Source organism: Seriola lalandi, unplaced genomic scaffold (genome assembly GCF_002814215.2).
Source record: "Seriola lalandi dorsalis isolate HSWRI2012SDOR001 ecotype SW California unplaced genomic scaffold, Sedor1 jcf7180002054598, whole genome shotgun sequence".
In the NCBI taxonomy this organism is placed as follows: domain Eukaryota; kingdom Metazoa; phylum Chordata; class Actinopteri; order Carangiformes; family Carangidae; genus Seriola; species Seriola lalandi.
Genome location: NW_019525151.1, coordinates 456,644 through 477,364, shown reverse-complemented (window position 1 = coordinate 477,364; position 20,721 = coordinate 456,644). Strand labels below are relative to the sequence as shown.

At 43.0% G+C, this 20,721-nt stretch overlaps 1 protein-coding gene across 5 annotated transcripts in view; it reads left to right on the top strand.

Annotated features, from left to right (window-relative positions):
- The first annotated feature begins 5,779 nt into the window (after positions 1 to 5,779).
- Positions 5,780 to 20,721, top strand: part of ablim3 (actin binding LIM protein family, member 3) — a 44,191-nt gene continuing 29,249 nt past the window's right edge. For all 5 annotated transcript variants that reach the window (XM_023419338.2, XM_023419336.2, XM_023419334.2 and 2 more), the window contains exons 1-2: positions 5,780 to 6,195; positions 15,009 to 15,131. In XM_023419338.2, coding sequence (XP_023275106.1) covers positions 6,183 to 6,195; positions 15,009 to 15,131 — 136 coding nt within the window. In that variant the 5' untranslated portion in view covers positions 5,780 to 6,182. The remainder of the gene's footprint in view (positions 6,196 to 15,008; positions 15,132 to 20,721) is intronic.

The following is a 20,721-nucleotide window of genomic DNA, read 5'->3' as shown; positions in this document are numbered from 1 at the left end:
TCTGACACCAGTCTCTTCGTCTTGTTTATGTGGCGGCTGAATGGTCATGGGTGAATGTGTGTGTGTGTGTGTGTGTGTGCATTGTGTGAGGCAGAAAGCAGTAAACAGGCTGGAGGCGTGTCGTGGCATATCCTGATACTCTTCTGTACTCCCCAGCTAGTTTCTCAGAGTGCAACAGATTCTGTCTAATCTAATAAACACAGACTGCTCAAGGCTGATATCTGTGGTCACATGCTAGGACCTTTGTTAGCACCAAAAGCTGCACAAGGGGCAGCGATTGTCTCCAGTGACAACCACTTTAAAACATACAGAGATTGTTGAGAAAGCAATGCGATCTGATTTCTGGTGATGCTGTATAAGTCTCGGTGCCCCATTTACTGAACACCTGTGGCTCCAGCTATTGTTTCAGTGCAGCTGGAGCGTAAAACCCTTCCTCTCCAGCACCACTGCTCGGGTGAAGTCTCGCATAAACAATACATATGTTTACAGACATGTTAATCCACAAACACAGTGCGATAGGGGTTTGACGAGCCCCAGTGACCGCATACCATAAACGGCCTTATAGCCTCCGCACAGTCTGAAACCACAGCAAAAGCCTGCGCTGGAATTGTGACACTCGGCTGTCCATGACAATAACATTTTAACTCTAATAAGAAACATGTGGTGTCAGCAGTGTCTGGCTGTGTTCAAATACATGCCACGCATGGGGTGATTTGAGGTGTTTGTGACTGTATGTGTGTGTGTATGTGTGTGTATGTGTGTGTGTGTGTGTACATTATGGGTTAGTAGATTTGGAATATGTGGCAGAGGAGTTAGTGGAGAGTAATGTGAGACGGGGGTGTGGGACTCTAAGTTTAGACTAACCCCCTGTTAGCTCACTCACATGCCTGTGTGTCTCAGGCAAAGCTCCCTGCAGGGAGATTCCTACACTGTTGCATTGTGGCATTTGTACAACACTGAAACACACATTGTGGCACCACGATTACAAATTCATCAGGCTTTGTAGACAGATCAGTTTTATTCCCACACTCTAACATTCTTTCATTCATTAGAAATAGAGTAGAGACATGAGAAGACTTTAGATGGTCATGCACAAGTCTGCTTTTCTGCCCTTCAGGAGACTTTACACAAATAATCAAGCCACTTGTGAAGGAAGTGCAATGAATTCATGACAATCACTGCCCATTTAAAGCTTTGCATTCCATGCTATAACCTGCTGACTGACATCAACTTTATGGTTATGTGGCTAAGTACAAAGTACAGCTGTGGTGAACGTGCTAAATAGAAGAAAGTTCATGACGCAGTGAAAATCACGCACTAAAAGTAAAGAAAAAAACAAACATCTCTTACCTCTGTGTTGACGCCAGCTCTCCCTTCGCAAGTCTTTCCTCAAGTGCGTGGCAGAATGTGTGTATCTCTGTATCTCTGTGTATGTGGTCATGTGTGTGTGTTTGTGTGTGTGTTCTGTTTCACCGTTTAACTGGTGAAATGCATCTCATGACAGCTGCTGAAACCTGCTGCCGTTCTCCGCTGTCAACCCCCCAAAAAAGCACGAGAGGAAAAACAGAAAAAAAAAGTGTAAGTCAATGAGTGAAAGAGTGTGTGTGTGTGTGTGTGTGTGTTTGTGCGTGCGTTTGAGCGCTACACAGGCTATCCCAGGCGGCATGTCACTGACTGAGGAAGTTTTCTTTGCTGTTAACTCCTCCCATCATTTCTTTGGGACGAGGGTACAGCCTCCCCCTTCACTCCCTCTCTCTCTCTCTCTCTCTCTTCTTCTCACTCACCCCTATCCCCACGCACACGCACGCACACACATACACACACTCCTCCTCCTCCCCTGTCAAAATTTGGAAACATATGAGTCTACAACAGGACTGAAGCAGTGGAAGAGGTCAGGTTATAATTACGCTTTAATCTTTCTTGAGCTATTAAACCGAGGCAATTATGTGACACCTCTCCCCATTTAGAGTTGTAAAAGCACAATAATAACAGTGCAGTTCCTCATTCTACAACACCAGTCACACCAGTTTGGTTTGACACACCCGCAATCGGAAGAGGACAGGAGATTAAAGTCGCAATCAGCTGGTTTATACAATTGTTCGGTCCATACCTGAGAAATCGCTCGTCTTCATTCCACAGGTGTAGTGTCCTGCCTATCGGGTTACACACAAACACACACACACACACACAGAACCTGCATTCCAATGAAGAAACAGCACACTGAGGGCCTGGAAATGTGAAGTATTTACCCTTGTGTGTAACGTGACAGCACAAAACCAAGGGATAGAGCAGTGACCTGTTTTCATCTTTGACACTCTTTCACTTTCTGGGTCATGTCCATCCCTATCTGTGTGAGGGGAGATAATAATCCCCAGACCAGCAGTGCTTTGGTTTCTTGTGTTGTTGTTTTTTTTTTTTTTTTTGCCTGCTTAGTTAAATATAAACTCTGGAACTGATTGTGTATCCCCAGCCCCCAGTGCACCATGACAAAGTCACCCTGAACACAGAATATCAGCCCTGCACTGAACATGTGATCGTGCAATTGGCTATGCAAGGCTGCAGGACACAGACCATTTATTCTGCTCTGTTTGCAAAAGTGTGTGTCTGTGTGCGCGCGCATGTATGTTTGTGTGAGGCGGAGGGGGAATGTGGGTGTATTAAATGGCAACAAATTACAAATAGACAGGGATGGGGGGAGATAGCAGCGTAGCATTACAGGGTGTGTGTGTGTGTGTGTGTGTGTGTGTGTGTGTGTGTGTGTGTGTGTGTGTGTGTGTGTGTGTGTATACTTTCCCCAGGCCATGTCTTTGGACAAAGGGCAAGGATTGAGAGGGTTAGCGAAGAATGCAGCATATTGCTGATCAGTGCTACTGATAGTGGACACATGGCCTGAGTGTGATTGACAAACAAAAGACACATTACCACCAATTGAAAAACACTGAGAGGATGATCAGGCAGCACAGTGCGGCAACACATCGGTGCCTGCAACAAAACATGATCATGTCATGTGTTCAGCTATTCCCAAAAGACACAGTTTGTGCTCAGTGTTGCTGTTTTCTGCCGCCTGGTGTGCTGAACACAACAGTTTCCATTGGAAGGAGAAGAGTGATGTCAAGAGTGTGCGAGTTTATTCCAGTAATAACACTTATCAGGGGATGTTTGCCTTCGTTGTCGATTAGGGGGCACTGGCGCCTTTGCGGACAGTGACAACACTGACGGCCTCTTGCCCCACTGGCTTCAGTTCACAGGAAGGCCAGCTTCCTGTTTTTCTGCCCCATCAGTTTGGAGGACAAAAGCATAACACAGGATTGACACAGGAGCACAATCAGCACCCGGCACACGTCAGGCCCACAGGGCACCCACCTATATACCGTCACACACACACACACACACACACACACACACACGCATAAACACACCCTGATGAAGATAGTTTTTCAGTCAATCATTATCCATACTGATCATAATCAGCTTTGACTGGGGCACCGTCAGTAAGCACACCTTCGCAAACATCCAGCAGGAATTTTTCATTTAAGTGACATTATCAGTTGTTGTTGAAAAAACACAAATCATATTATAAGCAACCTTAAGCTGAAGATTCTTCTCCCATACTTTGTTAACTGGACAGGGAATAGGTGAGAGAGTGGCGACTTGATGTTCTTGGATAAACACTATTCCTGTCTGACACCCCATGATGAAGGGATTTATAAATCAGCTTTTATCAAATGCAATCAGTGTCTTTTTCAATGCAAAATCCACTCCACAGTTTAACAAAGCTGCCTGTTAAAATGGAGCACAAAACTGTGTGAGGGAGTAAAGCAGATTAAAGAACACAGAGAGAACATCTTGTACAAGCACTGAGCTCCAGAACCGAGGAGGTGAGACTGTGAATGGCAGCAGAGAGAGAGAGAGAGAGGGAGAAAGAGAGAGAGAGAAGGAGAGAGTGAGGCGCCTCTCACATCCCGCCATTGTCCAGCTTCCTCCAAGCTTCAGAACCAGGGCTTCCTCAGGACATGGGGCAAGGCATTGGGTTAGTTTAATAAAAACAGCACACACATACAGCTTAATAAATCAGCACACATACACATTAAGTGCAAATTCTCTTCTTTTTTTAAATTTGATTTGCAGCTTACAGTAACGTTGTGGCAGGCATTGGATACAGGCTACAAAAGTGCTTATCATTATCTTAATATTTATATACATTGTAAATAAATACATAAGTTTATACTTACAAAAATTACACAATGTTGTCTTTATGTTTTGTATGTGTTTATGTTTTTTCTGTCACATCATTTTCCAAATGCTTATTTTTGCTCCTCGTCTTCCTTTTAATATTTATTTTTCTGTTTCCAGGTTCTCTCTCATTTTCTCTTCAGTCTTTAAGTCTTGTCATTTGTCAGGTCATTGACTTTCAGTTGCATTAGATCAACTTCAGTTGTTTTTAAACGTGATTTGAATTGACAACTGGCTGAGACTGCCTGGGGAAACATGGGCCTGGTTGTTTGACCATTAGATGGAGATCTTTCCGCACTGAGCCGATTCGATGCAAACACAAGGCTGATCCTTGAAAGCACGACAAGTCTGCTGTTTATCATACAGTCGACGTGTGTCTGTGACGCCACAATCAGACACTGTGGGGCCTGTCCGTCAGCAGCTCCACCGGAAATAATCCAATTAACTAATTTGCTTACGCGGATTTTCCAGAAGAGGGCGGTGTCATAACAGTTTTAGCAACAAGCCCAGCCCTGCGAAAACACCAACAAGTCGCCTGAGAGGGCTTCTCCAGATTCTCTCAATTTGTTTCAAGTGTCCTACTCTTTGTTGTTTTTGTTTTTTGATTGTTTTTTTTTTTTGATTGTTTTTTTTTTTTGCTCCTGTCACCCGTATTGTTCTGTCCAGCATCAAATGACGCTGGTTTGACTAATTCTTAAATTCATTTAAAATGCTTCAGACAAGGTGAGGCCTCACCTCGTGTGAAAAGTGAATTAAAGACTAAGACTAATGACTTTTGAGCACTTAACACTTTTTGCAGTGTGATGTAGGCCACAGTGTCCCCAAAGCCTCCACAGCAGCCCAGAGTGACGTCGCTAACCCAGGATAAAAAGAGAGAGTAGTCAAGTCATCCATAGACAACCACAGCAATACAGGAAATAAGGCAACTTTGCTTTTACAATAAAATCATATTTTTTTTATATAGTTGCTTGGCTTCCTGATCCAATTGACATCAAATAGGCTGGTTTCACTTTTATGTGAGGACATATTTCATGACAAGTGCAAGTGTGCTGTGAGACAGGTTCTAGTAAAGCCTAGGTGCTAAACCTTTTTATAAATTAATATTGAATGGATGACCATATGTTTCAAGTTAATGTGTAAGGTGAAAAATTTAGGCTAATGCTTAAAATCTACTTAAGATTTTTATAATTTAAGAGATTTTGTAAATAAGGTGTTTTCAAGGGGTTTAGTTTTGGTGTTTTGACGACTCCTGTACTATATTGGGCTCACCATAATAACAATATTTCGAATGAATGTGTAAATTAAGGAAAAGTAATGCAACCCTTAAATTTATTTTTTGCCCTTACAAAATAATGTAGGGCTACAAATTGGGGATCTGTGGCAAGCATACCTAAAACTGTGATTTAGATTAAGGTGTTGGTATTTCAGGGCAGACTTCGCTCATTTTATTTTGAAAGCGGAGGACACAGTGTTTCCTGTGAGTGTGTGGACAGTGTGTGAGAGGCGCGCGGTGACAGCAGCAGCACACCGCCAGGGAGAGCGCGGCGGAGCTGCAATGAGCCGGGAGCGAAAATGTGAAGGTGGAATCGGACTGAGCAGCATTGTGTTGTAACCGGCGTCTGTTTCTCGGAACGAAACACAGCCGACACTCCCACACAGCAACAACAGCAGCTTTATTTGGATTTTTATCATCAGTGGAAATATCCTCGCTCATTTTTCTTTTCTTCTATATTTTTTTTTAACCCCCTCTTACTGCCAGTGTGCACCTTCTCACAAATTGACTGGAAGCTGTGTTACGGAGAGTGTGGAGCATCCTTTACGTTTAGTGGATATTTCTTTATAGTTGCACAATTTGCAGGGAGCAAAGTGCTCCGTGAAGATCTGCTCTTGCTTTATGGGATTATTTTCGACGGAGCCGCGTTGTTTCAGATAAGAACACATTGGGCATCATGAGTTCCAGTGGTAAGTCCATTCTTGCGCGCTTTATCTCTTCACTTGAAGCGCAAGGACAATACCTATAGATGAGAGCAGAGAGAACTACTATAGAACAATAGAAGCCTATATCGTATCTGCTAGAAGAGGTTACAGGTAATAAACATTTTAAAACAAACGTTTAAGTCAACAATCTTCCTTCACCTATACAGGAATATTACATTTCACAGTCTTTTAATTTTTTTTCCTGTTTATCCAAAAACAAATATGTGGGGCTGATGTGAGAAATGCCCCCACAAACAGGCTGATATGTGCCAAACCTGTATAATAGACTTGGAGCAGGTTTAGAGAGGATAGGAGAGCTAAGTATATCTGGAGGTCAAAGTAGCATTTGCCCAGAGTTCAGATAAGAGAAGCATTTTTGGGATTCTTCATCTACATAACAGCTGTTGCTTGGACCCTCCCAATGTCTGCTTCTCCCCTCCATCACTTCTCCTTCATCTTCTCCTCTCCTTCCTTGTCCTCCTCAACACCAGTAGTAGCCTATAGTGCATTTGACCTCTCTTGGGGAGACCGCCTAGGCTTTCAGCTGTTGCCTCTTCATAAAAGTCCACCTGTCCTCCAACACATGCAGGGTCGGGAAAGCCTTCAGCTGGAGGTTTCTGACCTGTCCGCTGTTGGTCTCATGGAGTTTCATTATGTGTGATGCAGCACATGACGAATAACTCTGACAGCCTGAAGGCTCCTGTCATACTTATCCTAGACCGGCCTGGGGGGGGGGGGGGGGCTGCAGTGATGCTAAGCTGACCTTGTATCAGCTGACTGTGATCCTGATCCTCTGTCAGCTGAATCAGGACTTTCCCTCTAGGGCTGGCTGGGTCAGCTGTGTGTGTGTGTGTGTGTATATGTGAGTTTATATTCTCGCCTCCACTTTGTTGTGTTTACAAGTTATCAATGGTTGATGAGGCAGATTTAGATCTTGCACGATCTAAGTATTCTTAGATCTTGCACCCCACCCACCACACCCCCCTGGTCCCTTAGCTGTCAGTAATGCCAGTTGAAGTTAATGTGCGCCAGGTGCTGACGGTGTCAGGCACTTCCTGTCCTCCCTCCTCTGTCCTCCGTGTCTACAGGAGTGAACCGGGTATTACTGCATCATTCATAATCCAGCCTGTCATTGTGTGGCACTACATTATTCATCCACTGCTCTTAACCCACTGGTACCGAGCCTTGCCTGACGGGCAGTTCTCGTGCCGTGCGTGCCGGGAGTGGTGTCGCAGCTCCTGGATCCCTGAGAAAATATGTAGAATTCTTTTGTTAAGCTTCAAAATGCTTTTCTCAGCTGACACGCAGAGGGGGAGGAGCACATGTGGCCAGCATGTGGAGAGCTGTCACAAGCCTTTTTGTGATTGAAAAGCATGTGCTCAAACAGGAATCCACACAAACACACACATCAACAACACATCAACCTGTGGTTTGCATTTAACCGTGTGTGTGTGTGTGTGTGTGTGTGTGTGTGTGTGTGTGTGTGTGTGTGTGTCACAGCAGGCAGATGGTGGTGTGACATGTGTCTGTACACTGGCTTTAGGCATAAAAACACAGCTGAGGAAAGAACATCTCCTCTCCTCTCCCTCCAGTCAGTCAAACATATGTTCCCCTCCGCTCTCAACGCTCTCAAGGTTTGGACACGAATGGGCCTGTTAGGCTGTAGTGTGTGCAGTGTTTTCCGCTGCATTGGGTGTGTTAGCCCAGAGGCCATCGACACACACAGCGTAATTACACACAGCTCTGACTGTCTGTCTTCATCTTCTGGGCCTTCTATCTCTCCTGTTCACTGGGTTTTGTGTGTGTGTGTGTGTGTGTGTGTGTCTGGTCAGACTCTTATTTTCTGCCTGGCTTGCAGACAAGACAGGACTGGGGGTGTAGAAGGTTAGTTTCTGGTGGAAAGGACCTTGGTTTATCATACTCAGATATTCACTCACTGAGAAATAAGAGTAAAGACACAGTTTTGCAAATTTTGGCCTGACTGATAAATCGGAGCATTTCTGAGACACAGCGTACATACAGTATGTGTGTTTCAGGGGAGCGATAAAACACATGTTGATCAATATACTGATCATTGAGCTCAGGGACTTGAAGGGAACTGCAGAGCCATACATCACAGGCAGCACTGACACCTCTCTCCTTCTCTCTGCAGCACAGAGTTCTCAAGTCATGGAGAAATTCAGTGCTGCAACTTGGGACTGTAAATGTTCTTTCACATAATATTCCCATGTGGCTGTCTTAACTTTAAAAAGACATTGTGCGTCACAGGCAATCTAATGATTAATACATTTTGTTTGAATGCATATTAAGTATGGAAATCGACAATAAATATAGTTGCCATGCTTCTATTGAAGTATTGTCCATTTTGCTAAGATATTTAGTCTCATGTTAAGTCTATTTAGCCACACTAGCAGTTTTGCTCCGTGGATAGCGGTGTTGGTTTGTTGGCCAGTCGGTCCACCACACTGAAATATCTGAACATCGGGTGGATGGATTGCAATAAAATCTGCCGCAAATAATGATGGTCCCAAGAGGATGAGTCCTTATGAGTTTGGTGGTCCCCTGACTTTTCATCATAGCACCACCATTTCATCAAAGTTTCCATCTATCCAGTAAAATATCTCATAATCTACCCAGGTGGATTGACTTATAGACATTAGTGGTTCCAAGACAATATAACCCAATGACTTTAGTGACTCCCTGACTTTTCATTAAGTGTCACACTGAGGTCAAAATGTAATTTGTCCAATGCTGGCTAATGACCAATTACCTGCAAAACTAATCCCATCAGCCTGAGCTGTACTACTTTGTGTTTAGAGCTAATTAGCAAATGTTAGCACACTAAGCTAAAATAGTAAACATGGTAAACCTTACCTGCAAAATATCAGCATGTTAACATAATGATGCTGATATTAGCAGATTAGCTGATAAAGCACAGTTGAATCAAACTGATTGATCTACTTCCAAGAACTGGCAGTTTGTTCAAGAAAGGTCTTGAAACAATCTGATTTCCTTTAAACTTGATTTAGTCTGCACCAGCGTGAGCTTTAGCATCAGTGACTCACTGAAATTGTTTTGATAATTCTTTAAAAGATTACGCTGACCTGTTGGCGACAAAAGAAAGTGTTTCGGGTCACCAAGAGCGCAACAATTCTCTTGACAATAGATATACAAATAGAAAGTTCATGGAAATCCAGCCTTTAGTTTTCCTGATGCCTTGTCACAGACCAAAGTCTTCATCAAGGTAATATTATAATTTTATGATGCTGCTGGACAAAATGTCAGGGAGTCCACAAAATCAAAAGAAATGGTCCCTCAGGGAGCCATGAATATTCATTTTAAATCCGGCCAGTATAGTATCAAGATACAACATCTTGGTCAGGGCCAAAGTGTATGAATAGTCAGCATGATCCAATGACCCACTGACTAACATGCGTGAGATGGGAAAAAATAACTAAATATATTAATACACAGGACTTAGCACTAGATTAAATTATGTATATTTGCTGCACCGGTTCCATGTAAATTGTGCTTTTCTTGTTTTATGGGAAGTATCAGCTGCAGTGAGGGTAGACAGGGAGGGGAGCTGCATCATATATGATTCCTGCTCTTCCGCCTCATCTGGTGAACAATCCAAACCAGAGCCAAGCACCATTTATCACTCCTCCTGCCAGATGCTTTAGTTCAATAACACAGAGAACAAAGGTAGGAGACAAAGATGCACAGATGCAAACACAGATGCTGGGATGCACAGATGAATATTCATGTAGCCATGTATAACTGGTATGTATTTACAGGCCAGCATAAAATCAGTTACAGCTACAGTTATTGTGGTTACTAAACTGGTGTCCAGTTGGATTTTTGCACAACCCTAATGGAAAAGAAAATTTGGAGACTGCATGGAAATAACATTCGGTTGCCGTTTAATCTGTAAACTCATTCAGCTCATAGATAAACCATTGCAGTTACATTGTTCGGCGTGTCCTCTAGGTTGCTCTCTCCGTGACCTTGGCTTCTGGTAGGATTGAGCGATCATTCAGACTGTCAGTAGCAGTCTGACCCTTCTCTCTCTCTGTAGAGTGACAGTATGTTTGTGATACCGCTGGACACTACCATCGCTCTGATGAATGCTCCTGCCCAAGGTCCTGACAGAGACGAAGGGAGATAAAGAGAGGGAATGGGGGAAGGCGGGGAGTGACCTGATCACTGGCTGTGTTAGATCACAGACAAGGAAGACATGTTGTGAAAATAGACAGTATACCAGATTTCATACTTTGCTGTTTTATGCTGCTTGCTAGCATGTGACTAATTTTCAATGAGCTCATATTAAGTGTATGTTCACCTAAAAAAAAAAAAAAAAACATGTTTGTCTTAGCCCAATAGACCCCCTCAGAGGGGATGCTGTGAAGCGTATGTTTGGGTTTACTGCTTATCGCATCTCTCTTAGTTACCGGAGGCGATAAACCTCAAGGCTTGTCTACACAGGAGGTTGTTTTTGTTGTTTTAGATGTCCATCTCGCACATCTAACAGATCAAATGCGTTTCTATTTTAATCAATGGAGCGGTCTACACAATCTGCTTGTGTACTTGTACCTTACACACACAGCCATAATTAAGTCTTCTTTAGTCCATTTTATGCGTACAGCAATGGTGATTGGGCTCTGAACACTGCCAAAACAGCAGTACTGTCAGTGAACGCATCCTGTGCAGACACAAATGGAGAACTGGGGATGCTATTGCTGCTGCTCTAACATGCTACTTTCACTTTGCGGGCTGTGTAGACAAAGCTAAATCTCTGAAAATGGCATGGACTCTGGGTGGATGAGGTAATTGTGCAGTTCTTAATGAAACAACACATGATTACATAATAATGATTACACAACACATGAAATGTAGGGAAAGATCGTGGTCTGCTTTAATACAGAAAAAAGTTCACAGTGACTTCAGACACAAAGTGTTTATTTACATTTAACCCGAACCATGATCTCTCGCTGACTTTAACCGAAGTGGCTTTGTTGCCTAATCCTGACCGCAGACTTGTGTGCCTTGTACGTCATCCATTCATCCCAACCACCTGCTGATGACTTTGCTGCCCTCAATAAATTCATTTATTCATTCATAAAACAAAAAAAAAACAAACAAAAAGTAATTCAAACATTATATTCAAACAGTTTATGAACGTAATTTCTAGGAGACTGGGCTCATTAGAAATGTCTGTCATCATCTAAAAATGTCAGCGTTTTATAATTGGATTAATCTTGAATTTAAAAAACTCAACAGAAATCCCTCAGTGGTTTTCTACTGAGGTATTGCTACCAACTTTCTTTTAGCACAGAATAATGTGTGCTAGCAGTCGTGACTGAGATGTGTACAGCTTGTGTGTTTGTACATGAAACTGTTTGCTTACCAAGAACCACTGCACTATTGCTAAAAGGAGTAGAGTTTTTACATCCATTTTTACATCATAATAAACCATTTGTAATCCACCTGTTAATAAGAAGCCATTCCAGGCAGAATTACTTTGCTTTGGATTGTTGTTATTAGCTTATGAAAATTTAAGTTATTTATCCCAACCAAATAGGTGGCTTAGATACTGTGACTGAGTTGAAGTAGACTTGTTTTAAACCTGGCTTAGGCCTGTGGTCTGTCTGCATGACAGATGCTGATCCAAAGTTGTCCCTGTGTCCAAAATTCATACAGTGAAATAATATAACTGATGAGGAGTGAGCATGTGAGTAAAAGCTACACAAAGCTTTGGAAAGCAGACTTGCAAAGCAACATATTTTTCCTTTTAATAATTCGTCTACACGGTCTTTGTATTTGCTTCTCTTTGATTCTTTGCCCTGCTCTTCACTCGTCTCCCTCGTCACCACCAATCTCCCAGCATCCCCTGTGACTCAGTTCCCAGCATGTTTTTCCCTGGGGCTGTCAGGTCAGGGGCAGAAATAGCAGCAGCCTCTCAGTCCCTGGGGATGCTGTCGGGCTCTCTGACCCTGGCCCTGTTCTTATCACCTGTCTGCCGGAGGCTGTATTCTCCCAGGGCACTTGCCGCTGATTCGGAGTCAGTGGATTACACCTGCAGTTGGGTGGCTATCATTAGAAGAATGACTCAACACCTCAGCATGGGAGAGGACGGAGGGTTGTTTGAGAGCTCTTTAATGGGTTTAGATGGGGAGAGCTTGGCTGCGTTCAATGAGAATGGCCGCACTGACACAATTAGATAGAGTTACGTAATTCCACAGCCTCTGAGCTGATTGTGTACCTGGACTCTCTGCTGAGGTGTGGCTTTTTGTCATCAACATTCAACAAGTTACATAAGCATCTCATTAATTCACACACACTTGTTGAAAAATACCAAGAATGCTTGCTCTTTACCGCGCCTCTGCATTCCTGTATAATTTCAGTATGTGCTGATAATTTTCTTTCAGCACTTTGCTCAGTTTTGATGTATGTTATTCCCTTTATACAACTTTGCCTGGCTGGGCTGTGAGAGCAGAGGATGTTATACTATGCCAGAGGTTTGTTTTGGCCCACTTTCAGAAGGTCAGCATTATAAATACATGTCCTGTGTGTTTCCAGTAGGTGTTGGCACTGTTTTATGTACTGCCATTAGTTCCCATTATCTCTCATTCACACCTGATGGGATCAGTGTTGCTCCAATTTGGTTTTACCACAAGACTGCCTTCCTTTTGCCTGGTCTCACAAACACATTTTCAAGGGAGTGTCATTATTTGAACCAGTGGCTGGGCACTTATCAGGCAGGGTATTCGGTCCCAGTGGTGCTGCCAGCATTGTGGGGGAAACAATGAACTAACAGAGAGTGTGGGAGACTGGGAGTGGGAATAAATCATGCTTGCATATTTTCCATTGCCCACAGTTCTGTCTTGTACAGAAAAGTAAACAACTACACTCATGCATACATTTTCTCTTGCACCCATGGATGTATGTCCTCACGCTCAGCCTGCCCCACGCATATACTGCTGTCAAGCTCGGAGCATGCAAAGGGAGCTCAGGCTGTGAGGCATGCAAGGCTGTTAGACTTTTTTAAGTGCTGAGAGTCCTTCGAGATTCATCCAGTGAAATGGAATCAGTAGCTGGATGAAGCTGGTTGCTCTGCCATTATACCCCTTCCACCGAGTGTAGGACCACTCAGATGCTCCTTAAAGAAGATGGGAGCTAAATAAGAGACAGTGAACCCAGCTGTTCTGGCACAGACTCCCAGAGTATTGGGAGGCTGGTTGTCTCTGCTTGTGTATGCAAGAGAATCTGTTTACTGCCTTAAGGATGAAGATGGACCTTTAAAGAGCCTCTAATAAGCTAAGAGGTCTTAGATAAATTAATTTCCCCCACTCATTTAAGATCAAATTAATCTATCATTTTGACCTTTTTGCTTGTGATAGCATTTATCCCATTACTGCTAAGGCTGTAAGTGAGAACTTGCCTTCCTGACAATGTGAAATATAGCTATCAGGCTTGCAGGAGTCTGACATGTAGGGTAATGCATAATAAGGTAAGAGGATCCAGCCACTTTCTAACCTCATGCGGCAGTGTGCTTGTGTATGTGTGTATTTGTGTCAGCCCATATGAGTGTGTGAAAAATAGAGATACTGGGAGAGAAAGCCTGGAGCTTACCCATCTTACATAGGTGTCAGACCTCACAGCTTCAGAACAAGTGTTGACAGAGCAACACTCTGATCTTATTGTGCGAACTGCACACAGTCTATAGTGTGCACAGGGCCCCAGTTACAGGAGTGCATTGCTGCCAACAATGGAGAAATGTTGGAATATGAACGTCATGATGATGAAATCTGTTCTAATTTATAATCAATACGATGTTTTGTTATTTCCATTGTGTTTGCTGTGGTTGGAAACGCTCTCCTTTCTGTGCTACTGAAAAATGGTGGTTTGTCAGCTTTGCATGTGTGTGATCGACAGTGCCGATATAACTTAATTATTAGGTAATACAATATAAGATTTAAGACTACATGATTGGCCAATTATGTTTTTATTGTATACCAATAACTGGGAGGTAAAACTATTTGTGTTAAAGAAAGTTACATAATTTACCGTTTGCTAAATCGCTCCTACGAACAATTGTCCAATCATAGCTGACAACTTTAACTAGGCATAACAGGCCTGTCGAGCTTTGGGTTTCTCCATGTTGTTATTTATTTGTAACCCTTTCCAAAACCAAAAATATAAAATGGGTAAGTAACACTTTCTAGGCCAGGGACTTTTCAAACTATAATATTTTTTTCAAGTTATAGGTTATGTCAATAAAAGTAAGCAAAAAAAAACTCCTCATAATTTACATAATTATCAAGTACATGTTTAAGACAAACAAGTCAACTACAAGTAAGCTGGAGAGAGCATTTATAACCAGTTTCAACCAAACAGTAAAGCTAATGTAAAGCTTAATTAGCTTGATTGTTGTGTCTGATATAGCAGTTGTCATTTCAGATGGTTTGTGGCAAGAATTGAGAAGCCTGTTTTTGTCTACCACTCTCTGAAATCAAGGACCTATTGTTTTCCAAATTACAAAGAATTTCTTGTAGTACATCTTCCATTGTTCTCATTATACACTGAATATGTATTGTGCAAGACATTTAAAACATTTAAAAGTGTAATCCTCAGTTTGCTGTTATATTATTTTCATTACTGCTGGCAATGAATCTTGGGATAGGTTGGGCCATGGAGGAGACACCTTTTGGAGCAATCACTCTTCAAATGCATGAAAGTCTGCTTAAATTGAACATTGAAATAGAATTTTAAATGTGTCTTTTTGTCTTATCACACAGGCTCGATGGGTGGTGAGCGGAGCTCTGGACCAATCCGGTGCCAGCGATGTCGTGAAGTCTGCAAAGGAGAGGTGGTACGAGTACAAGACACCCACTTTCACGTCAAGTGTTTCACCTGCACCGGTAAGAAATGGGAACTTGATCCGGAACAACACAACACAGCAAGCACTAGAGCAGACAAATGGCTGAAGTGATCAGACAAACAGGTGTTGTCTTGCAAAGTCCCTGGGCCTGGATGGCCCTGCTCATAAATGTTGTTAAAGTTATATAAGTGGGACTCAGATTCCAGTGGTAGAGCAGAAACTAGACATCTATCATGGTCACATCCTTACCCTTCCTACACACACTCCCACATGCACACATTGACAGATATACTCTGTATTCGCTCATTCATCTACCTCCCGGTGTACATGCTGAGTGCTACTATTAGCCCACAGTGAGGATTGGAACGGATCAGAGGTGCCTTGCAGGGGGCTTAGGCTCCTGCTAAAGTAGCTTGTTATTGCGCTGCCAACTTGGAGGGGATTTTCTCTCGTTGTATGCTGTGGTCTAATGAGACTGTCTTAACCAGCTTTGCAGAGCTACAGGTGCGCACTGGTGACCTACAGCACATACAGCGCTGACATAATTGCACATCCCCTTACAGCAGGAATAGTGTGGGATGTACAGTATTTGTGAGATTTCTGGGTTTATATATCTGATTAAATATTTCGAGGTGGTGGGAAATACATGTCCAGCCAAGAAACTAGTGAAAGTCTTACTTTGCGAATATAGATCAAATATAGGTTGTTAGGAAGTCGGCAAAAAAATATATTTTTACATTAAATTTTTGCTCTGTTTAGCTCTCATTTGTGGGCAAAACGTTTTGCTGGAGTTTCATGGTGCAAGCTGTATCAATAAAAGAGTCAAATTTAGGAAGCTGATGATCTGATGAATAGGATGCTCTTTTTTATTTGGCTGAGCAAGACCGCAGGAAAAAGTTGTCTGGAAAAAGGGTCCTTTTCAGGCAGCGAGCTGACATGTAAAATTGCAGACATTTGCAGAGTTAAGTGCAGGTCTGAAAGGGGCTTATGTCAGTCGAGTATCTGTGCATATGCAAATTAGAAATCAAAGAACCGACAAATGTTATTTGTCATGCTGCTGTACGGCCTGGAGCAAGTGTTCTCAGTTTTATGTTAATAGTGCTATTTCTGAAGCAAAGACAGTCAGTCATGGGTTACTCTTCAGTCATTTGCAGATGACTCTGAAAAAAAGCAACATTAAGCAAAATTAAGAGGAAATGTGTACTCAACAGTTATCTAATCACAGGCATTTATTGCATAATGAGGAACTTATCTAACATAGTTTTAGATAAATCTTTCCTCCACTTTGTTCATCACTCATCATCATCTCTCATGGGCTCAACTGAATTATGTTGACATGATGTCACACTGGCAGAGTTGTATAATTGAAGGCCAAAGCATTTTATGGTTCTCTGATGTAAGTACACTGTGGGTTCGTCTCAATTCAGGGGCTGCATCCTTCGAAGGCTTGAAGACTGATTGTGTTACAGCTAGGCGACAAGGCTGTCCCATTTCAAGGCTCCTTCAAATGCACTCCTGCCTTTTCCCGGGAAATTAAGGATCCAATATTTAATATTTAAATTGTAATATATATAGTATCATAATGCTAGAAACTTCCCTTTTGCATCAAACTATATTTATTTAAATAATTTCAGTTCAATACAGAGGAGGCAAAAAAAAACAATTTTTAAGATGTATTCTTTCAATTTGTTTTTCATTAGACTGAGTGATACTGTTACTTATGTCTTTATACCAGCTTCATTTCATTTAATTGAGCATCTTAACACATGTAGGCCCATATACACTTTAAAGAAAAACTTTTTATAGTTAATGCTTCAAAGGACTCAGTCATCCTGGGCAATCTTTCAAAGCTGGGTTTTTATGTAAGTCATGTCTTCAGCAGCTGTTTTCAGAGCGAGGAGAGGAAGCTGAGTGAGTTGTGGTTGTTATTGTATGAGCTGCACTACACTGTTGTTGCACATAAAGCCTTTCTACAGTAGATAAACTCACTGAAGGCTATTCATTGGAGGGTTGTTGCTACATGTTTCCTATGTGTAGCCGTCACACACAAGCTTATAGTGCACACATACACACACGCACTCGTGCATACGAGCGTGCGCATCCATACATGCACGCACGCTCACTATGTGAGTTGTGAGGGGTTGCTGTGGTAACGGTGTGAAGGGGCACCCGGGCCCTGGTTGGTGGATATTCTCAGCATCTCTATGGTGCTATTAACCAATCGGAAGGCTCTATTCTGTGCCCCGGAGAAAACAGGGGGTGAACACAGGAAGCCGGCAGACAAGAGAAGAAGAGGGGGGATGGGGGTACTGTTTGTCGCCTAAACATTACATCATCACTTGAGTGTAATACCAGTCTGATTCTCTTCTTCCTTTCCCTCTCAGCCACTTCTCTCACAGCAGCGTTAAAGTAATGGAAAGCTGTCAGCGATGAGCATCATGTTAAATACACCTATCAGACAGCCCTCCCCTCTCATCTTCCAGAGAGTTCTCCTCATCCCATGAGGCAGTGGGGCACTATTGTGCGGCCAGGCTCTGCCACATCCCTGCCCGTAATATGCTCTCCTGTATGGGCCTCTGCACAGCCGGCACTTTTCTAAAGCTTTTATTGTTCGGTGTGTAAACCCCCCTCCTCACACACAAACATGTTGTATGTTGTTTTGAACTTCATAAACTCCATCTACTCTATATTGTCTCTGTTGCTATTGTGTGCTTCTCATTAGTCCCCCTCTATATTTTCTGAGGCTGAATAGCTCTGAATGAAATAACAGGACGTAAGATTGAATTTCTATATTTTTCCATCTCGCTATTGCTTTTCTTTTAGTTTTTCTCCCTCTCCCTCTGTTTCTTTCTCTTGCTTTCCACTCTTTTTTTCCTGATGACAGTCACCCAAGCATGAAATCAATTTCTCATCTTGGGACAGGATGACATTGGCATGCAGGGCATGCGATTTGGAGGCTAATGGCTAAACTGTATTATACCATTGTACCAGAGTGACAATCCACTGCCACCAGCCAATTGCCTTATCTGTCAGACATGTTTATAAACTCTGTGATTGGGGTGTGTTTCAACATTTGATTTCGTTCTTTGCGGGGCAATTTTTTTTTCAGAGGATCAGCGTGTTTACCCAGGTTATTGACCTTGACCAATGATATTGTGTCCGCCACAGTTCAATCATTTCCACTGAAAAACCATGACATAAAATCTTAGTTATTTTCCCGATTTCTCCTCTTTTTCTGTTTTATTTCTGTCTCCTTTTTTCTCAAAAGGGCTGACTATGCCCCACTGACCAGAATGTGATCACTCAGCCCTAAATGGAGACACACTCAGAGACACTGTGAGCACACACATTCACTTAGCATGTAGAAATACATACATCTGTCCTGTCCACACTCTCTCAAGTCACATTACCTTGCGAATACCACATTATCATAATTCCTCTGTCATGCATTAGTCAGAGGAACAGATCACTAATCATGTGCGTTTAACCTATTATACAGCAGCTGATTATAGCATGAAAAAGCCGCCACGCAATCAACTCGAGAAAGGAGTCTGTGGAAAATGCTGAAGACAGAAGCCAGCTCACAGCTTGATGCATCAACTCCAGACACAGAGAAGGCAGTGGGGGTGTATTTGTGGATTATGTAGATCCCGTAGCACTTCTCAGTGAAACGGCGGGCTGTAGTGTGTGGACGATGTGGTGTTGTATTACCGGCAGACGGACTGACTCGTGCATACTGGCCTAATGACATAGTGACCACATTCACCCCGCCTCTGAGGCATAATTGGCACTCTTAGATTCCAGCAGAAACAGCGAGGCCTGTCAGTGGCACGAGCGCAAAGCTAACAGACATAAATCAAGGGCAAAATAGACATGTGTTTCCTGTGAAAGTCAGCTCACATGCTAACAAAAAAGAAAACACAGAGGCAGAGAAACAAATATACAAGCAGAGACGGATGCAAACACAGACACATTCGCACATAAACTGCTAAGCTGCTCCCAGTAGTTATTTATTTTCAGAGACAAAACAGATCTCTCTCATAAAACAGTGCTAAAGGGAAAAGCAGATTTACACAGACAGGTCAGATAAATACTTGACTGCTCTGCTAATGCTCCATTTTTAGCTGGTATTCTCACCAGGGCTCTTGTAAAATTGCAGCATCTTTGTCTCTTTCTCTGCGGACCTGATACAGTCAGTCCAGCCTCCCTTTGGATGCCATTAGCCCCCATCACTCAACCTCGGTGTTAATAACATCAACCTACTGTACTGTGCCTCTCTTTTGCTCTCTGAAGGCAAGGGAAAGACTAGAGAGAAAGCTAGTGGGAGGAAGTGAGGGGAAAAGATAAATAGTACGAAGAATAGAGAGAAAAAGAAAGAAAGAAAGGTTATGAGGAGAAACAGAAAGATAGACACAGCACAGAAAAAAAGTGGGGGTTACAGGGAAGGGGAGCTTCCTGTAGCTATAGCAACCACTGGTACGCTGGTCCAATCACCACGCCAGTGCCTGGTTGCTAGGGAGAGATTCCGGCGGAGAGAGAGGGGAGCGCGGCAGGCAGCGGCGCTCTTCCCCGACAACTCTCCAGGATCCAGGATAGATGACAGGGATTATTCCTCCGCTTGTCTCTCTCAAGCGTCACTGTCCTGAGGGATTTTCACACGCTGATGCCCTGCCTATTGTCTTTGTGTGTGTGTGTGTGTGTGTGTGTGTGTGTGTGTGTGTGTGTGTGTGTGTGTGTGTGTGTGTGTGTTTATGCCATGGTGAGTTGGAGACGCTTAAGTGTGCAAGTGTCTGGCTCAGTGAAGGAGTGATTTCTGAATGATAAAGAGGATCATTAAGCAACAAACCCTGCTGTGTTGAACAAACACACACATGCACACACTAAACCACAGATCTGTACACAGTGCTGGAGCTGTGGAGTATTTTTATTGTGTATTACAAGGCCCCATCTCTAGCAGTTTGGTCGTCTGTGTGTGTGTGTGTGATCTCATTCACGCCTATTTTCCCCTCAGCTGAGTCTCTTATCGGCCCTCAGAGGGTTAAAAGCTGAAGGCCTCAGCAGCAGGGCTGTTCTGCTGGTATGAGGGGACTCCACTGGGCAACCATCTGTCTCCATCAGCTACTGCAGCCAAATGCTAGGGGAACCCTGTCACTCATGCACTATTTCTCTCTGCTTTAGCCTTTAGCTGCCTCGCTCTCGCTCTCGCGCTCCCTCCCCTTCTGCCCTTTTCTCTGACCACGTCTCCGTTTTCTGTTACTCTTTTTCTTTTTTCCATTCTATAGTGGCATGGCTCTAGGGATGGTAGTGTCAGTCCACATCTTTGGTCCAGCGTGAAATATCTGAACAACCATTGGAAGGATTTCTTCATAATTTGCACAGACATTCATGGTCCCCAGAAATGAATTCTATTGAATTTGGTGATCCACACCACCTAGTGTAACCACGACATTCACATTTTTGGTTTTGAATGAAATATCTTGACAGCTGTAAGGTTGGGTTGCCATGACATTGGGTACACACATTCATCTTCCCCTGAGGATGAATCCTAATGACTTTGTTGAGCCCCTGACATTTGCCGTTTTTCCAATTATTCAGTAAAATAACTTGACATCTACTCTATGGACTGACAC